At 37.4% G+C, this 16,701-nt stretch overlaps 1 protein-coding gene across 1 annotated transcript in view; it reads left to right on the forward strand.

Annotated features, from left to right (window-relative positions):
- The first annotated feature begins 70 nt into the window (after positions 1-70).
- The window catches only part of CNTNAP2 (contactin associated protein 2), a 1,809,641-nt gene continuing 1,793,010 nt past the window's right edge, over positions 71-16,701 (forward strand). Inside the window, exon 1 of the mRNA XM_081102720.1 lies at positions 71-869. Within this exon, the coding sequence (XP_080958846.1) occupies positions 773-869 (97 nt within the window). The 5' untranslated portion in view covers positions 71-772. The remainder of the gene's footprint in view (positions 870-16,701) is intronic.

A 16,701-nucleotide genomic window follows, 5' to 3' on the forward strand; every position in this document is an offset into this window, starting at 1 on the left:
GGGGTGGGGGGAAAGGGGGGGGGGATGCTGAGCGGCGGGAGGGGCAGGAGGAGGAGGAGGAGCCTGGGAGGAGACTGGCGCGGCGAGGAGGAGGGAGGGCTCCCTGCCTAGCCCGCCGCCGGCTTTGCAGGCGCTGCTGGCGGCGTCTCCAGCAGTCCGCCCGCTGCTGCTCGGCTGCTCCGCCGGGAGATGCTGCCCCGCGCCGCGCCGCGCTGAGGCCGTGCGTGCGCCGCGCCGCCGGCTGCGTCCCCGGCCCCGAGTCTCCAAGTGAGCGCAGCGGACGGGCGGCCGCCACCCCTCGGAGTCCCGCTGCCCAGCGGCCAGGGGCGCGCGCTGGCTCGCCGTGGCCCCCGCAGCTGCCCCTCCGTCCCCGGCGCGCACCCCTCTTCCCCGGCTCCCTGCGCTCTTCGGATCTGCCCCCCGGTCCTCGGGTCATTTATTTCGCCCCCTCGGAGGCAGAGAGCGGGGTAGGGGTCCCCTCCTCGGCGCCCCCTCCCTTTCTTTCTCGGGGTGAATTTCTGCCCCCGGGCATTTCTCGGGCGCCGCGCAAAGGCCAGCCCCACGCGCCGGAGGAGAAACCGCGACTCCCGGCGGCTCGGAACGGGCAGGACCGGAGCCTGGCGGGGTGGAGTGGCCGAGCGGCGGCGGCGGGCGGCGCTGGGCGTGCGCAGGGGTCTGAGGACGGCCCGACACCCTGGGAGAACCCCCCGCCGCGTGGGACGGCGCCCCTCCGCAGCGAGCTTCCGGAGCACCGCGAGCCGGGAGGCGAAGGATGCTGTCGGCGCGGCCAGCGGGCTGCGGGGCAGCGCTGTGGCTCGGGCTGGTCAGCGGCGTCCTCTGCAGAGCCTGGACGGCCCCCTCCGCGTCCCGTGAGTATCCTGCTTCCCGCTCGCCCCGCACCGCGGCCGCGTCCCTGCCGCAGGGCTGTGCCACCCCGGTCGGTGCCCTCCCCCAGGTGCATTCGCGGTGCTCGCCCCGGTTTGGGTGCGTGTCCCCGCGGTCACGCACTTGCAGCCACTGCAGCAGGCAAACTCCGAACCCGGCGCTCCCGGGTGCGGGGCCCAGGGTGGTGACGCTGGAGATGTTTCTGGAAAGTTGTGCCTGGTCGTGGAGACGGGTTGGCAACTGCTGGGTTAGAGTGATGCGTGTAGAGGACGGCTTCTGGGGAGTTGTTCCTCCACTTCGGAGTGTCTGTGTGTGTGGACGAAGTTCGTGGCATTTTGCTTCGGGAGGGACGTCGGTCAGTGGCTGGAAAGTGACGACTGTGGCAGAAATAAGTTTCTTATTTTTGTTGATGGTTTCCACTTACATGAGCACGGATTTGGGGTTGAAAGAGGAGCACATTTTGCGCCGTTTGGACACCTATGGACTTGTCTTTAAACCTCCCTCCCACCCTCCCCAAGAAGTTCATGACCACTCAGTACTTGCTTACTAAAATGGAGACAGTGGATCCAGTATTCTCACGGAAATTGCTTGCGTTCTTTGGCTGTTTGAGGTAATGCAGGCTAGGACTTGGGGCAGTCAGTGCAACGCATCAGTAATGTAGTCATGAGCAGATTTCAAGTTCTCAGGGAAACGATGCTAGTCCATGTGTTTATCTCAGTGTGTTTTTGTTTAAAAAAATCGCTCATGTTTTCATGAGGTTAGAAAGACAGAGGATTCCACCCCATCTTCTGCATTGCTTTGGAAGCGCATGGTGGCTCCTTGGTTCAGGAAGAGTTAAACACTGCTAAGGTCGCCTATAGCAATCTCAGGGTAAAGTTCATACGCACAGACTTGTTTCTGAGAATGAGCAAGGTGTTTAACAGTAATCATGAAAGTTTAATAATGTTTTCCATTAAAATGAAAAAGTTCAGTGTTTTCCAGAATTAATCCTATGGGAAGTAGTCCTGTCTCTGTTGTTTACAAGATCCTTGGATGCATTAATGCACCTGTGTTTCCGTGTGTTAATATCAATGTTCTTATTCTGGGGTGTACATATGAATAAGAGTAAGTATCGAAAAGGACTTTACCAGGTGTGCTAAAGAATCTACTACATAACAGTATCATAAGATGAACCAGCATTGGCTTTGAGATATTTTCCCAGACACAGTATTTGCTTTGCTTTTCTTGCACCGAAAGATACGGAAGCCACTAAATGACAAAGTTTATAATGTACTTGAAAAACATTTTATAGGTGTGTTTTTTTCTTCAAAAAACAGATTAAACCTAAAAAGTGATATATTATTAATGTTTAATGTCAATTTAATAGATTGAAACAGAAATTGTGAAAATATGATGCTTGGCATTAATATTTACATAAATATCTGACTGTATCCTGAGGAAATTATTTTGATGAAATTTGATTCTACTTCAAGGTCTGTTGATATCGAACTAACTGCCACTTTTCTAAGAAAATAACTTATTATGAAGAAAGTTTATTCCATTCACTGATTGAAAGCGCTCAAACCAGGGTTTTTCCTGACTTCTGTATTTCATCTTTCTGTACACGTTAGTTGTAATGGATGAATCTGAAACACTTGTCATGTGTCAAGCCTGGCACAAATGCAACCATTGGGTAAGAATGGAAAAGTTGTTATTTCAGAAATATATTCTTCGTTTTTCCAACTTAGTTAGAAATTGGAGCTAGGGAAGAGCAGAGACCATTACTTTTAAGATAATTAATGTTATGTTTGATTATTAAAATACATTTATTGAGCGATTATATTTCATTGTTTAAAAATGTATAATGGCCTAATTAAGATGACTTTTCACTTCATTTTAATTTCAATTGTGTCCCCAAAACTCAAAGTTGCCTCAAATCCTGGAAATGAATTAAATAATAAGAGTGATAATAGGCTTGAATGATTACAGTGAGTTTCATGTGTTCAGTACTTTAAATTTACATTTTTACACTTCATGAAAAATTGTACTCATATACAATTCTTCTGAAGAAGAATGAGAGTTATATTCTTAATACTGAAAACATTCGAAGAGGAAAAATGGTAACTGCGTGCATCTACAATAATGAACAGCTCAACCAGGAGAGGTCATCACAAGACAAAAAGTACCATAAAAAATCAAAAAGTAACTTTTTATTTGGTACACATTTCAAAATATGATGACAATGCTAAAACTTTCTGTCCTCAAATAACTTTTTAATATGATGGACATTTGTAGAAGATACAGTTAAATGTTTTTTTCATTTCAGTACCATTTCAAATATATATTTGCTTTTGGCTTTTTTCTGTTATATTGAAGTGCATATTATTGTCGATACTATGTTTTTCAAATATGTTTTTTATTATTGGTTTTTTTAAGAGGAAAAGAGGGAGGGAGAGAGAGAAGGTAACACCCATCAGCTGCCTCCTACACGCCCCCTAGTGGGGATCAAATCCTAAACCCAGGCATATGCCCTGACAGGGAATCACACTGGAGATCTCTCAGTGCATGGGACTAAGCTCAACCAACTGAATCACACAGGCCATATCTTGATACGATGTTTCTTACAATCAGTCTAAAATAACTTTACATAAGCACATCTCTCGGATTAAGTAGAAAGAGTCTAATTTCCTGACGGATAGTGAAAAAGAGCTGTTGCTGAGCTGATGGAATCATATAACTTTCCTTCCTTATAAATATACATGTATAGGTCACATATGTAGTAAAGTTTAAGTAGAATATTTTCTCTTAGGGAGTTGCATTTATTTGAATATATTTGAAAGACCCTGATAGTGCAGTTCTAAATGATGAGGAGTTTGAGGCAGCATTTCATGAATTTAATTTATTCCCAAAGCATATTAAATTTTTGCTTAAATAGTGCTTTCTGGTAAAGGTCACTTTACATTATTTTATATACCCATTAAAGTATAATTTCAGTTACTATCACATTTATGAAGTGTGTCTTCAATTGATCAAATACTTTTTAACAAATATGTTTTTACATATACAAGCATATATCAATATCTGTATGTATAATCCTTTAAATGCATGTTATATAATATACAAACACATACTATTATAGGATTACATTATGTATTTATTGTATGTAAAGTATTTATGTATTTTCTGACATGTCTTTCAAGGAGTCTAACTGTCTACAAGTTCATAGATAAGTCTTTTTATGAGCAATTACTTCAAGTAATGCAACAATATCAAAACCACAGTAAATTGGCCTATTTTCTTTCTCTTGAATTTATATAATACCCTACAAGTGGTATCTTTCAAATAGTGAAATTAAGTATAAAGTATATAATAAATATAAAAGTAAATACTATTGGTTTACATTGAGCTTGAACATAGTCTTAATAAAATTAATTTAATTAATATTTACATTGTGAAAAATTAAATTAAGAAAATAACATTGTCTTAATACAATGAATTTAAATAAAAAAGTGCGTTAGGCCAGCAAAATGTATTGGTTGATAAGAGGTAATACATATTTACATAATGTAAACTAATAAGAAAATGTCGTTTTACCTTTTCAAGAGAAATGTATAACCCTGATTTCATTATCAGTACAGATATTCAGGAAACAGGAATCTTTGTCCAAGTTTTACTCCTTTAACACCAATCTATGATAAAATTGGGTAAAAAAAAAAAAAGAATTCACAATTCAATATAGGCTTTCATTAACCTTTATACCATTTCAAACAGAAAACATATCCTTTTCAGATGACAACTAACATCAAAGTTGTTTGATGCATATCATATTTTAAAAATCACATTTCTAATTTATTTTTTCTATTTTAATTGGCAGGGTGTTTCAAGTTCTCTAACTTCTCTGAGATTTTTAAATCACTTGTTTTAATTAGTAGGTTCTTCCAGAGAAAATCGTAATAATAAAAATTTTAAGGCTGAACTATTAAGTCTTCATTTCTGATGTATTGTTTTTATGATTGAAGCATAAAAGGAATTTGCTGTAGTTCCCCCTCGTCTTGCTTCTCTTTTTAAAACTCAGTATTATTTGTACAGAGTAAGGAGAGATTCTAGGCTTAGAAATTCCTATTTCTTCTAGCGTGTGATTTTCTTAAAAATGTTGAACATCTGGAGAAGCAACCCCATGTTATCTGGGCAGTGATGGATGCTGCTAAGTTGAAGAAATACAACATGTAATTTCAAAAATTTCCCATATCTAATCTTGTAGAGAAGTGCTTTATCATTTATTGCTACTTACAAAGTTCAACAACAGAGTACATAATTTTAACATCAAAACTACGATGTTATGGAAATAAAGCAAATGCTATACTTACATCTACATAAGTAGTTGACATTGAATGTTATCAATGTTTCTAAAGAATACATATTTTAAGCTAAGTAGATATTAAAACATAAGGTATATTTGTATAATCATTTAATGATTGGCGTTTGGAAGGAATTTTGACACTTTAATGTGCAAGAATAGTCATGGAATGATCTTCACATAGCCGTTAACTTTTCATGTGAGAAACTTAAAAGAGAATACTTGTCAGCAGTGATTAGTGAAGACACTGGCTCTCCCATCTCCTGGGATCTTTCCAACCTGCATGTGACAGCTTGACCAACTGAAGATGTTGTTGGGACGTGGAGGTGCCATCTCTCTATCCTGTTTCCTTTATGAGGTGGAAACTCCATTTGTAACTCTCTTAGCCTCTATCTCTACAGTTCACTCATTCCTGGCCATGTTAGGTAGAGTGACTGACCTAACATGGTCAAGTAGCTAGTGTACTGAGCTCCTTCTTCTTCCTTCCAGGCTGCCTGCACAAGGTATAGATTCTGCTGAAAGATATATATAAGAGTAGGCTATGCCTCTGCAAGAATTTATGTGATAGGATAAGGAACCGTTGGTTCTTGCTATGGCTAGAAAGTCTGTTACATTTCAGAATTAAAGTTAATGCATCCAATTGTTGCCATACATTTAAGCCATACTCTCCTGTATCAGTAATTATTATGTAAGGGGGTCATATTTGCTCTCTACCTGTGACTTTATTTCTAATCTAATACTCAGGCAGAGGTGGGAGCGCTAGTTAGTGTACCCACACCCAGATATATTAAATTGCCAATGATTAGCTTAGTTAGTACTGAACTAAATGGACATAAGGAAACTTTTGCATATGTTAAAAACCAGCAACAACATAAAAGTTGGCCCAGCTGGTGTGGCTCAGTGGTTGAGCATCAACCTAGGAACCATGAGGTCATGGTTTAATTCCTGATCAGAGGACGTGCTGGGGTCCCAGGCTTGATCCCCAGTGGGGCGTGTGCAGGCGGCAGCTGATCAATAATTCTCTCTTATCTTTCATGTTTCTATCTCTCCCTTCCTCTCTGAAATTAATAAAAATATATATTTTTTAAAAAGTTGTTTTTTCACTTCTGATGTTTAGTTGGGGAATTGGACTTTCTCTCATTATGATCTGTAAAAACCCTCCTATTCGTTCATTCATTCATATTTCTGAATGGTCCTGTTAGTGATGGTATTTTTTTTTTCAGAGAAACACTTAGAATACAGTTGCTTTTTCTATGGTCAATAACATTACCAATTTAAACACATCTTGGTTACAGACTTTAAAGACTAACACATTCAGTTCCATCTTATCCATTTAAGTATCACAGGAATTTGACATGCCTGGAGCTGGCAGTTACTTCATGTTCTTGCCCCTTCTGCACAATTAAGAAGAGTTAGATATTTTGAGTCAAATATTCTCTTAAAAAATGAATCACATGCACTTTGTAAACAATGTTGTTAATTTCCCCAACTGTAAATTTTGGAAAAGATCTTGTTAAACTCTTATTTAGTTCATTTTGGGGGTAGACTATTCATAACAACAGCTTGAAGTAACTGTTTGTTTTTTATAGCACTCCAGATTTTTAAACCTCCCCTGATAGTAGGAAATCTGGAAATAAAGATGTATTGGTTGACTCTGAGCTTGCTGGCTACAGAGATATTCTTGGTACACTGCAAAAGTGGGAAAGAAATACGGAAGGGCTCCTGAGGGCCATATTCTACATTTTCCTTATGACTTACGTTTGTTGGAAATACTCTCACAAACATACATAGTGATACATTCTTTAATATTAGTTTTCATGTTCAGGGAGGAGGTAAAATTAGTCCCATGAATACTTTTACCAGGAAAAACATATCCCCAAACATCTATAAGGTTTCTACTCCCCTTTGCTAGCCCATCACCCCTGCTTTGTTTGCACTGGGCTGGTGTCTTAGCTGTCTGGGAACGTGAATCGGACAAAATGGCCATGCAGGTATGACTTCACACTGTCAGGTTCGCTGAATCTGTGATGTGTGGTGCAGTTATATTGAAATCAAGTTATGTAAAGTTTAATCAAATTCAGCAAGGATTGCTCACTTCTATGCATTAGATATCATTTTGAAAAGGAGTATGTAAAAAGAAAAATATTTCTTTGACTCTTAACTTTCTACTATTATAATGCCATCATGTTATTTGATTACTAGTATTATTTCAAAGGAATACATGGAAAAAGTAAATACATATACTTTGAATTAATAAAACAACTTAGGCAGTGAGATACCACGATTTGCCAAAGAGAATAGTATGTTTACCACTAAGAATAGTTTCTTAAAACAAAAGGTACCTATTGATAATTTTAAGTTATATGGACTCCAGTGGTTATTTTGAACTCAAGATAAAACATTTGTTTATTAAATTATATCACTCTGTAACTCATTTTACTGGACAATCACTTCTTAATGGAAATCAAATTATTAAGAAAATTTATAAGTAGATATTTTTCTTCATATACTCTATATATCTTTTTCAGATTTTGGACAAAATATATAAACAGAAGAACTACATGAAAAATTTCAGCCTAAATTATGTTTCGTGGCAAAGTTTTAGCATATTTTAGGGGTGTTACTTGTTTAAAATTTACTAAATATACATTAACAATGGCCTAAGCTGCATTAACTTACTTAATTGCTAATAAATTTTAAGCCTAAATTTATAGATGTAAAAAGTGTATTTGAAGCATTTTGGTTGAACCAAACAAAATACGTCTGGAAAATCATATGTGAATGTCAATTTTAGATGATTAAATGAATATGCTGCTAGGTTAATGTTTTCAGTGTCAACCAGCCTGAGAATATGTGATGACCTGGCTTTTTTTCTTCTCCTTTTGTGCCCATAGCCACAAACACATAAATTTGATGCCACCATGAAGGCAGATGTTGCTAATTTAAAATGGCTTTTTTTTCCTCAGTGCATCTGAATATGGTCACAGAATCAAAAACTTCTCTATACAATGCCCTATGCAATCATATATAGGGTGTCCCCCAAAATGTATACACACTTTGAATGATTACAAAGTCAGTGTCTATTCACATACAGTTCATTTTCAAATTTAAAAGATTCTACAGAAATGAATAATTTTTTTTGTCAATGCCTGTTTTCAAACTGATGGCTGCTCTGGTTCATGCACTGCTGATAACATGAAGCAATGGAATCACAGACATCAAGAATCGTTTGTTCAATATTTGTGTGCCCTCAATTCGTGGACTGTTGCTGGTTTTGTACAATAAATTTGATCTTTTATATATTCTCATAAGAAGTCTAGTGGCACTTTAAGATGATTTTTTTTTGTTCAAAACTCAGTCTGGCTTCACCCATTATTTTAAATCAGTTAAACTTGAAAAGGAGTGAAAATTAAGTGAATTATCAGCTGTTAAAGTATGTATACATTATGGGGGGGACACCCTATATAATCTTATCAAATTTGCCCTATCAAATATACTATAACACCATCACCAGAAAATGTTCAGCTAACTTTTGGTTAGTGATAAAATTCACTCACTGTTATTTAAATTACTTGGTTATTATTAGATGTTCTCACATGAAAAGAATATTGAAAATAATGTATATGCTTTTTCTTTAATAGATGTTTCCTCATTGAGTTCCTCAGATTTGTAGTGACTTATATTTTCAGCAGCAACAATAAATGTTTTATTCCATAATCATGCAGCAATAGACATTATTATGCTTTGGAATGTTTTCTGTTTGTTTGTTTGTTTTTTTTGCTAATTGGTATAAATAGCTAATATTTGTTGAGTGTACTCCAAATCAGGCACTACTTTTTATATGTGTTAACTCATTTATTCCTTACAACAACTCCCCAGTTTGCAGATGAAGAAACTCAAGCAGAGAAGTTAAATAGATTTTGCCCAGGTTAGCAGTATGATCTATTCCAAAAGAACTGTGTTCTTAACCATGGCACTCCTGGCTGAGCATGAAATAGTGTGTCACTGAATTTCCATTTCTCTGATTCTGTGTTTCACCTTGCTTTAAGAGTTAATTGATTCTCATGTAGCATTACAGGGGGAAAAAACCTTATGCTATTTCTTTTTTATTTACTTGTTTTTTAATCAAATTGTTATATATTCTGATGACTTAAAAAGTATATTTGTAAACAGGAAAATATATATTTGACATAAACAGATAAACACAACTTATTTTAATGATAGTCATATCATAAAATAATACATACAATGGCACTTACATTCTCCCTTTAAATAATAAAGTGATTTTGCCATGTAATTCTATCTTTCACATACATTTAACAGCCATGTGGTGAAAACACTTATTTAAAGCTGTGTAAAATACTTAATACTAAAATATTAAAATGCATTGTCAGATACAACTAAAAGCTATTTTAAACTGGTCCTCAGGGCATTTTTTTAGTCTGTATCCCAAACTGTAATATCATTGCCATCACTAGGGTTAAAAGATAATCCCTGTGTAATCTATAACCATTGTTTTGAGTATCAATTTTATGTCATGTCTAAACAATCAAGCTTTTCATGAAAGTTTTGTTGTGAGGAAAGCTTGCTTTAATGGCAGTGGGAATATATTTGTCTTTAAAATAATTGTTAGTTCTAAGGCTTGAATATTTCTTGTATTTATTCCCTGCTCTCCATTCCCATCATTGCAGCTCTAGTTACAATTTTCAGTGTTTCCTTCGAGGCATTAATTTAGTAGATTCATAGAACACCTCTGCTTTTAATCATTCTTTAACATCAATATCTATGCCAGAGATACTTTTCTAAAACACAGTTCTTGTCATGGTTCTCCACTTCTCTGGTTCTTGCCTGTCCCTTTGATGTCATTGCTCCCTAACCCAACATTTGCACCTTATGTAACCTAATCATACTGAAATCCTTGCAGTTTCTACAGTGAAACATGTTTTTTATTGTGTTTTTCTTATGCCTTCTTACATTCTGTTCTCTCTTTTGGAACGTCTTTTTTATCTATTTATCTGATGTGAGAAAAATGCATTTGTAGTTCAAGCCTCAAACTTTGGAGCAAATTGGAGGTACCATCACCTCCCTGTGGCAATTTGGTGTAATCACAGATAAAATACTAAGAAAGTACTAGGCAGTTTCTTTGCTATATGAATTTACAAGAAATAATGACAAGTAATGAAAGCCACTTTCAATTATCTGGCATTAGAATGAGAAATTATGCCAAATTGTTGACAATAGAAGGAAAGTAATGGATAAAACTCAGATACTTTTTTAAAAAAATCATCATTTATACATGAATATTAATCCATCATTTCAAGGTTAATAATGAAACCAAACTGTGAAAGTTCTAAAACCTCTCCAACCATTTTCCTACATGGCTCTATTTTGAAGCATTTTCTGTACTTCATTTAAGCCATATGGTTGGTCAGATTTCTTCAAAGCCACACATGACTGCCCTCTACAAAGCATGTTGTTGCAATAAAATACCTATCTTATTAATACAAATCAAAGACAGACATCAACAAAATAATTATTGTACCTAACAGGTACTTTAAATAGAGTGCTTACGGTGTCAGAAAATCTTGTAAATGATAGAGGTAGCTGCAGAGAAACTTTATAATTATACTAGAGGCCTGGTGCACGACATTCGTGCACTGGGGGATGTGTGGGTCCCTCAGCCCTACCTGTACCCTCTCCAATCTGGGAGCCCTCAGGGGAGCCCTCTTCAACCCAGGAGTTTCTGTCTGTCTTTGCAATCATATGAGCGAATTGTCTGAGACCCACAGCTCAGTTTGGTTTGTTGCTCACAGAATAATAGAGGCATTTTTTTTTCTTTGCTTCATTGTTGGAGATTTCCTGGAAGTTTTAGGATATCTTTCCTTTAATTTTTCCTAGACGCTCTGATTTTACTTATGTCTCTCACCTTTGCTTTCCCTCCATCCCCCACTGCAACAGAAACTTGCTAGTGTCTACGAGATCTGTCTGCCACCAGAACTACAATTTCCAGCATTCCTGGTGCTCGCCATACTCTGGGCTGCCGCTTCTGGTCCTGGGGCTGCCACCAAAACTACTATTCCCAGAATTCCTGATGCTCCCCACAATCTTGGTTTTCCCTTCCTGCTCTGTCTCCATCCCATGGCCTCCCACTCTGCCAAGTCCTTCAAGCTGCCGGCTCTCCCTCTCTGCTCTTCGTCTGGCAGCTTGGGGAGCCAATTTCCCCAATCCATTCCACTCTCTGCTGGCTCTCCTGCTCTGCGCCATCTTTGTGAGGTTAATTTGCATACTCACTCCTGATTGGCCAGTGAACGTAGCAGAGGGATGGTCAATTTACATGTTTCTCTTTTATTATATAGGCTATATCTGTAGTATATCATTATCTAGCATATTAATTGATATTGTCAAAGTTGACAAGACATGTCAGGTGGTTTGATTTTTAATATAACAAAAGTATCCTTTGTAAATGCAAAAATAGTCACATATTCAATTTGCTTATAATTTAAATTAACTCCATCTCTACATTTGAAGCTTTATACATTCTGTGCCTCAACCTTAAAATATCCTCCATTCTATACAGTCTTTACCATTGTAAAGCCTGCCAGTTCAGTGAAGTCTGTTTTAAATGTTACATCCATTGCATTGATTCCTATGGCCCTGCCTTCTGATAACACAAATTAGTCCCTTTTCTTCTATCCCATAGTTTACACAAGCAAAGTCTATATTTTGTTGATAGATTAATAGATATAACGGTGTGGTTGTATCAAAGGAACTAGACTTCAATGAACATCTCATAATATTAGGAACTGTATTAATTGCATTGAATTTATTATATAGAATTAATGAATTACTTTTCTTCTGGAATTCTCACAGCATAAAGATGCTCAAAAGATATAAAGCTCACCAGTTTCATTTTCTTACTTTTATCAAATTCTCCCTAATACTGACACAAAATTTACATTCTAGTAAATTCTGGTAAGTAATTGTAGTTGGGCTTTTAATGTAATAAAAGCTTAATATTTTCCCAATAACCATTGCCAAAAATATTTGAAGACATATATGATAAAATCCTATTAAATGCAATTTTAAAATTTAGCCACTATTTTTATAGATAATTAATTCTCAAAGATTAATATATCCATTAAGAGAAGAGACTGTGGTTATATTGAGTTGTAACCTTCAAATTAGCTATAACATTCCTAGGTATCTAAGTAGTGTTATATAAATTCAATTGAATTGAAATGGGTTAGTTCTGTATATAAATTGTACAGATAGTGAGATTATAACATCAAGTACATATTTTCTTCTTAGTTTTATTTTTCTAGCTAAAAGCATTTTATTTAGAAGTAATATAATTTAAAAATAATATTAGTTACAAAAAAATTTGTCTGTAACTAAAGGCCCTTATGTTATAAAAATATTGCCTTAAAATTGACATGTCTGTATGAATTAGCAAACAAAATGAAACAGATAAGTATTTCAAAGGATTGTCATTCAAAAGTAATAGGGCTATTAAAGTTATTTTGAAAGATAATTTTTACTTAATGTGAAAGGCAATTTAATTTCAATTTATTATCTGTTATTTGCCTGAAATATATTAGGGAAATATTACTGCAATATGAGTAGTCTTCATATCATGAAAAACATGATTACATAATTATTGACTACAATGATCTGAGACATTTTAGATTTACAAAGAATATATAATCACCCAAAATATAAATTTTGGAACTTAAAATGTGCTGTTACTGTACCTGTTTAGACTATAGGTGGTAAAGTGAGAATAACTTATCCATGTTCAAAAAGAGATTTCAGAATCTATAATAATAAAAGCATAATATGCTAATTAGACCAGACGTCCTTCCAGACGACCTTCCTGGGGCTGCCAGGGAAGCCCAGGTCCTGGGTGCCTGCCAGCAGCTGGAGGGAAACCTGGGTCCCGGGTGCCAGAGGGAAGCTGATGCCGGCAGCTGGGGGGAGGAAGGCCTACTCTTGCACGAATTTCATGCATTGGGCCTCTAGTCTTATGAATAAAAAGGACATTGGTTCATCTCTCAAATTGGCATTATAGGGCTTTTTGTAGAAGGCTTTCAGATCTGTTGTTCTTTCATTTATATGTCTATAATTATAGTACTTAGTGCATCCCATACTGTGCTTGTTTCTACATATTGAACTTTCAAATGGCAGATGCACAATTGGAAAGACAATAGTCTTTTAATAGTCTGCATACTAGTGACCAGAGGGCTGGCTTCCGCGGGTTATCTTGAGACAGCAGTTGCCTAAGAAATAGTGGAAGAGGGACCACTCAGATGCATGCGTTGCAGATTGGCATGATTGGGGAAAATGACTGCCCTAGGCCTGCAGCTAAAATTATGTCTCATGATTCTACTTATTAGACTCTTTACAAGCTTCCACGTAACACATACAGTTTATAAAATTTTAGTAGAAAAAAGTTGCCATTTAATAATAAGCTTCTGTGAGTCAAGCATCCTGCTTATCATTTCTTTGACTCTTATTTCAAAATTATCATATTTTTTTGAGATACTTGATCTTAATAAGTTACCTTAAATCTCCCTTTTATTTATTAAGCATGGTAACATTTAAATTAAATCATCTCAGTCCATCCAAAGGCAAGTTCATCAGTGGGTGGTGACTAAGGAAATCCTCTCCATTGATACATCTTAGCCTGAACTTAGAGGATAAGACGGAAGTAGCCAAGAAAAGAGGAGGGAAGAATGTTCCAAGCAGAAGAGGACAGCATGCAATTCTGAGATTGGCCAAGTTTGACCTCAGTCTGATGAGGAGTGACTTTGGAATAAGTCTTCTGTGAAACATATAATGAAAAGAAAGTTTTGAAAGAGTACATGACACTCCTTAATAGTTTATCAAAGAGAGAGAAATAAATCTTCACTCATTGGAAATAGAGACAAAAATCACTTATTATCTTTAATTGATGAATAATACATGTTTTAGGAGTTCTGTTAAAAATAAGCTTCAAGGAAACCTTACTCCAAGGATGAATTTGACTATCTGCCAAGTCTGCTGTCTAGAATTAAAAGCCTATAAATCGCTGCACGTAAAATGCACAGCATAGATTCGGGTGTAGGGTGGACATAACATTTTTCCTAAAAATCATCATTTTGAAGTATATCCAGTCTTTAAAGATTTTGGAAAATTGTATTTTTCTTCTTTCTGTTTTGTTTTGTTGTTGTATTGTCTTTATTGATCATATGAACTAAAAGTAGTGGTAGTCTATTTTAGCTCAACCTAAAATGACAAATTTGTTTAATAAGGCATCACTGAAGCAAACAAAAATCAAAATACTGGGTGTTTTGTGTGGTATGTACGTATGTATGCATGTATGTATATATGTACCATCCATTAATTTTAGATACTAGATGTCTTCTGTATGGCAGAGTTCACAGCTCTCTGTATCATCTGTGGCAAGATTTCTCTATTGTCAAAACTAGTCTCCATAAATGAATGCAATAAATACTCCTATACTATGAATGGGTATCCCACCCAAAAGCCCCTAAAATAGAGATCACTGTAACCTCATGTTCTATAGTTCTATAGTCATTGCTGAAAATTAGTTTCATAGTGATTGCGAGCTGATATGTATTGACATTGATTTGGTACAAATATTAAGCGGCAGTCTGCATATTATTTTAAGAAAGAATCAGACGGTGGTAATTAGCATAGACATTCATGTCAAAAACATTGGGTTATGTCGTTGGCTCTGTGCTTCAGTGACTTTGGACAAATTATTGAAACATTTGAGCCCCAGTATTCTAATACATAAAATAATGAAATAACAGTACCTACATCAAAAAATTAAATACAGAATGTGCAAAGACCAGTATGTGAGGATAGATTAACTTTAGTAATTTTTTGTTATTTTTAATGTATTAAACATTTATTATACAGTTTCTATGAGATTTATGATAGACAAGAGTTTATAAATATTGCAAATCTTTTGCAGTTGCCTTGGACATCTATAATAATAAAAGCATAATATGCAAATTGACCAACTGGCCAAACAGCGGAACAACCGTCAGGACAACCGTGCTATGACATCCACTGGTGCCAGGCCAGCCAAGGCAGGTGTGATGCAATTGGTTGCCTGCAGATGGAGGCCCAGGCCACCGGCCGGCAGGGGGATTAATCGGGGGGCTCCACAATTGCCCCAAAGAGGAAGGCCAAGGCCAACGACCCGCAGGCTGTGGCGGGTGAAGGGGCCTCCCTCTGTGGGGGCGATCCATCGCGGAGCCCTAGCTGGGTGGGCGGGGTCTGCCTCGGTGGGACAAGAGATCATGGGGCTCCCAGACTGCAAGAATTTCAATTCATTATCTGTCAGGCTGAGGGACCCTTCGCCCCCCCCCCCCCCCCCCAGTGCACCAGGCCTCTAGTTTATTTTATAATTTACTAGGGAAGCTAAGACAAATTTGAAACAATTAGCAAAGATAAGACCCGCATATTATCTAATTTCTACATAATGCCACATATAAGTGGTCAAAAAGTGAGATTACAATAAAGGGCAAATATATTAAGAAAGACTTAATTGAAGGAAGTAATGAATGTATAATCTATATTAATTGAACTTACAACTTGACATTTATATGTAATGATATATATGATATTGCTGTACTTACACAGAGATGTTAATACTCAAGAGTCATTTATTTAAAAATATATACTCATGTTAAAAAGGATAGTAGAGTGCCACTGGTGTGGCTTAGTTGGTTGAGTGTTGTCCCATTCACAAAGAGGTCACTGGTTTGATTCTGGGCCAGAGCACATGTGGGGGTGGGGGGGACATATGGTGTGGGTTGAGGGTAGGGGAAGTGGCGGGGGGGTTCAGGCTCGATCCCCAGTAGAGGGCATGCAGGAAGCAGCTGATTGATGTCTCTCTCTCATCCATGTTTCTATTTCTATTTCCCTCTCCCTTCCTCCCTCTCTAAAATCAATAAAAACACATTTTAGAAAAAGTTTGGTAGAAATTATTAAAACTGTGTACAGTAATGTATTTAGTAGAGCCCATTTTTCAGTGTAGTAGATATTCAAATACCTTACAATTGTTTCTGAAAGCACAACGTTTGCAAATTAGAAAGCTTGTGGGCATGAGGAACGTACCCAAATGCATCAACACTTTTACTCTAACTTGTCAGCCATATGGGCAGACGGTGCGAAGCTGCTTTCCTGGAATGTGATGGAAAGTCTAAAAACAAATTTGACAGTTGTTTCGTTTTGAATTTGACTCTCTAAATAAGTAGAACACTGGGAAATCAAGCAGTGGATGTTACTTTAAGTCCCCTAACATCAGGGGCCCAGGGTTTTTGGAGGTCCAGCTGAAATTGTAACGAAAACATTTGAATTTATATTAAAAATAGATCGTTGTAGTAAGCTCTGGAGATTATAAAATTTGCAGAGATGGGGTCTCTGTCCTGAAGGGTTTTATAATCTCTAGGAAGTAGAAAATATTA

Source organism: Myotis nattereri (assembly GCF_964212035.1).
Source record: "Myotis nattereri genome assembly, chromosome: 11".
NCBI classification, from domain to species: Eukaryota; Metazoa; Chordata; class Mammalia; order Chiroptera; family Vespertilionidae; genus Myotis; species Myotis nattereri.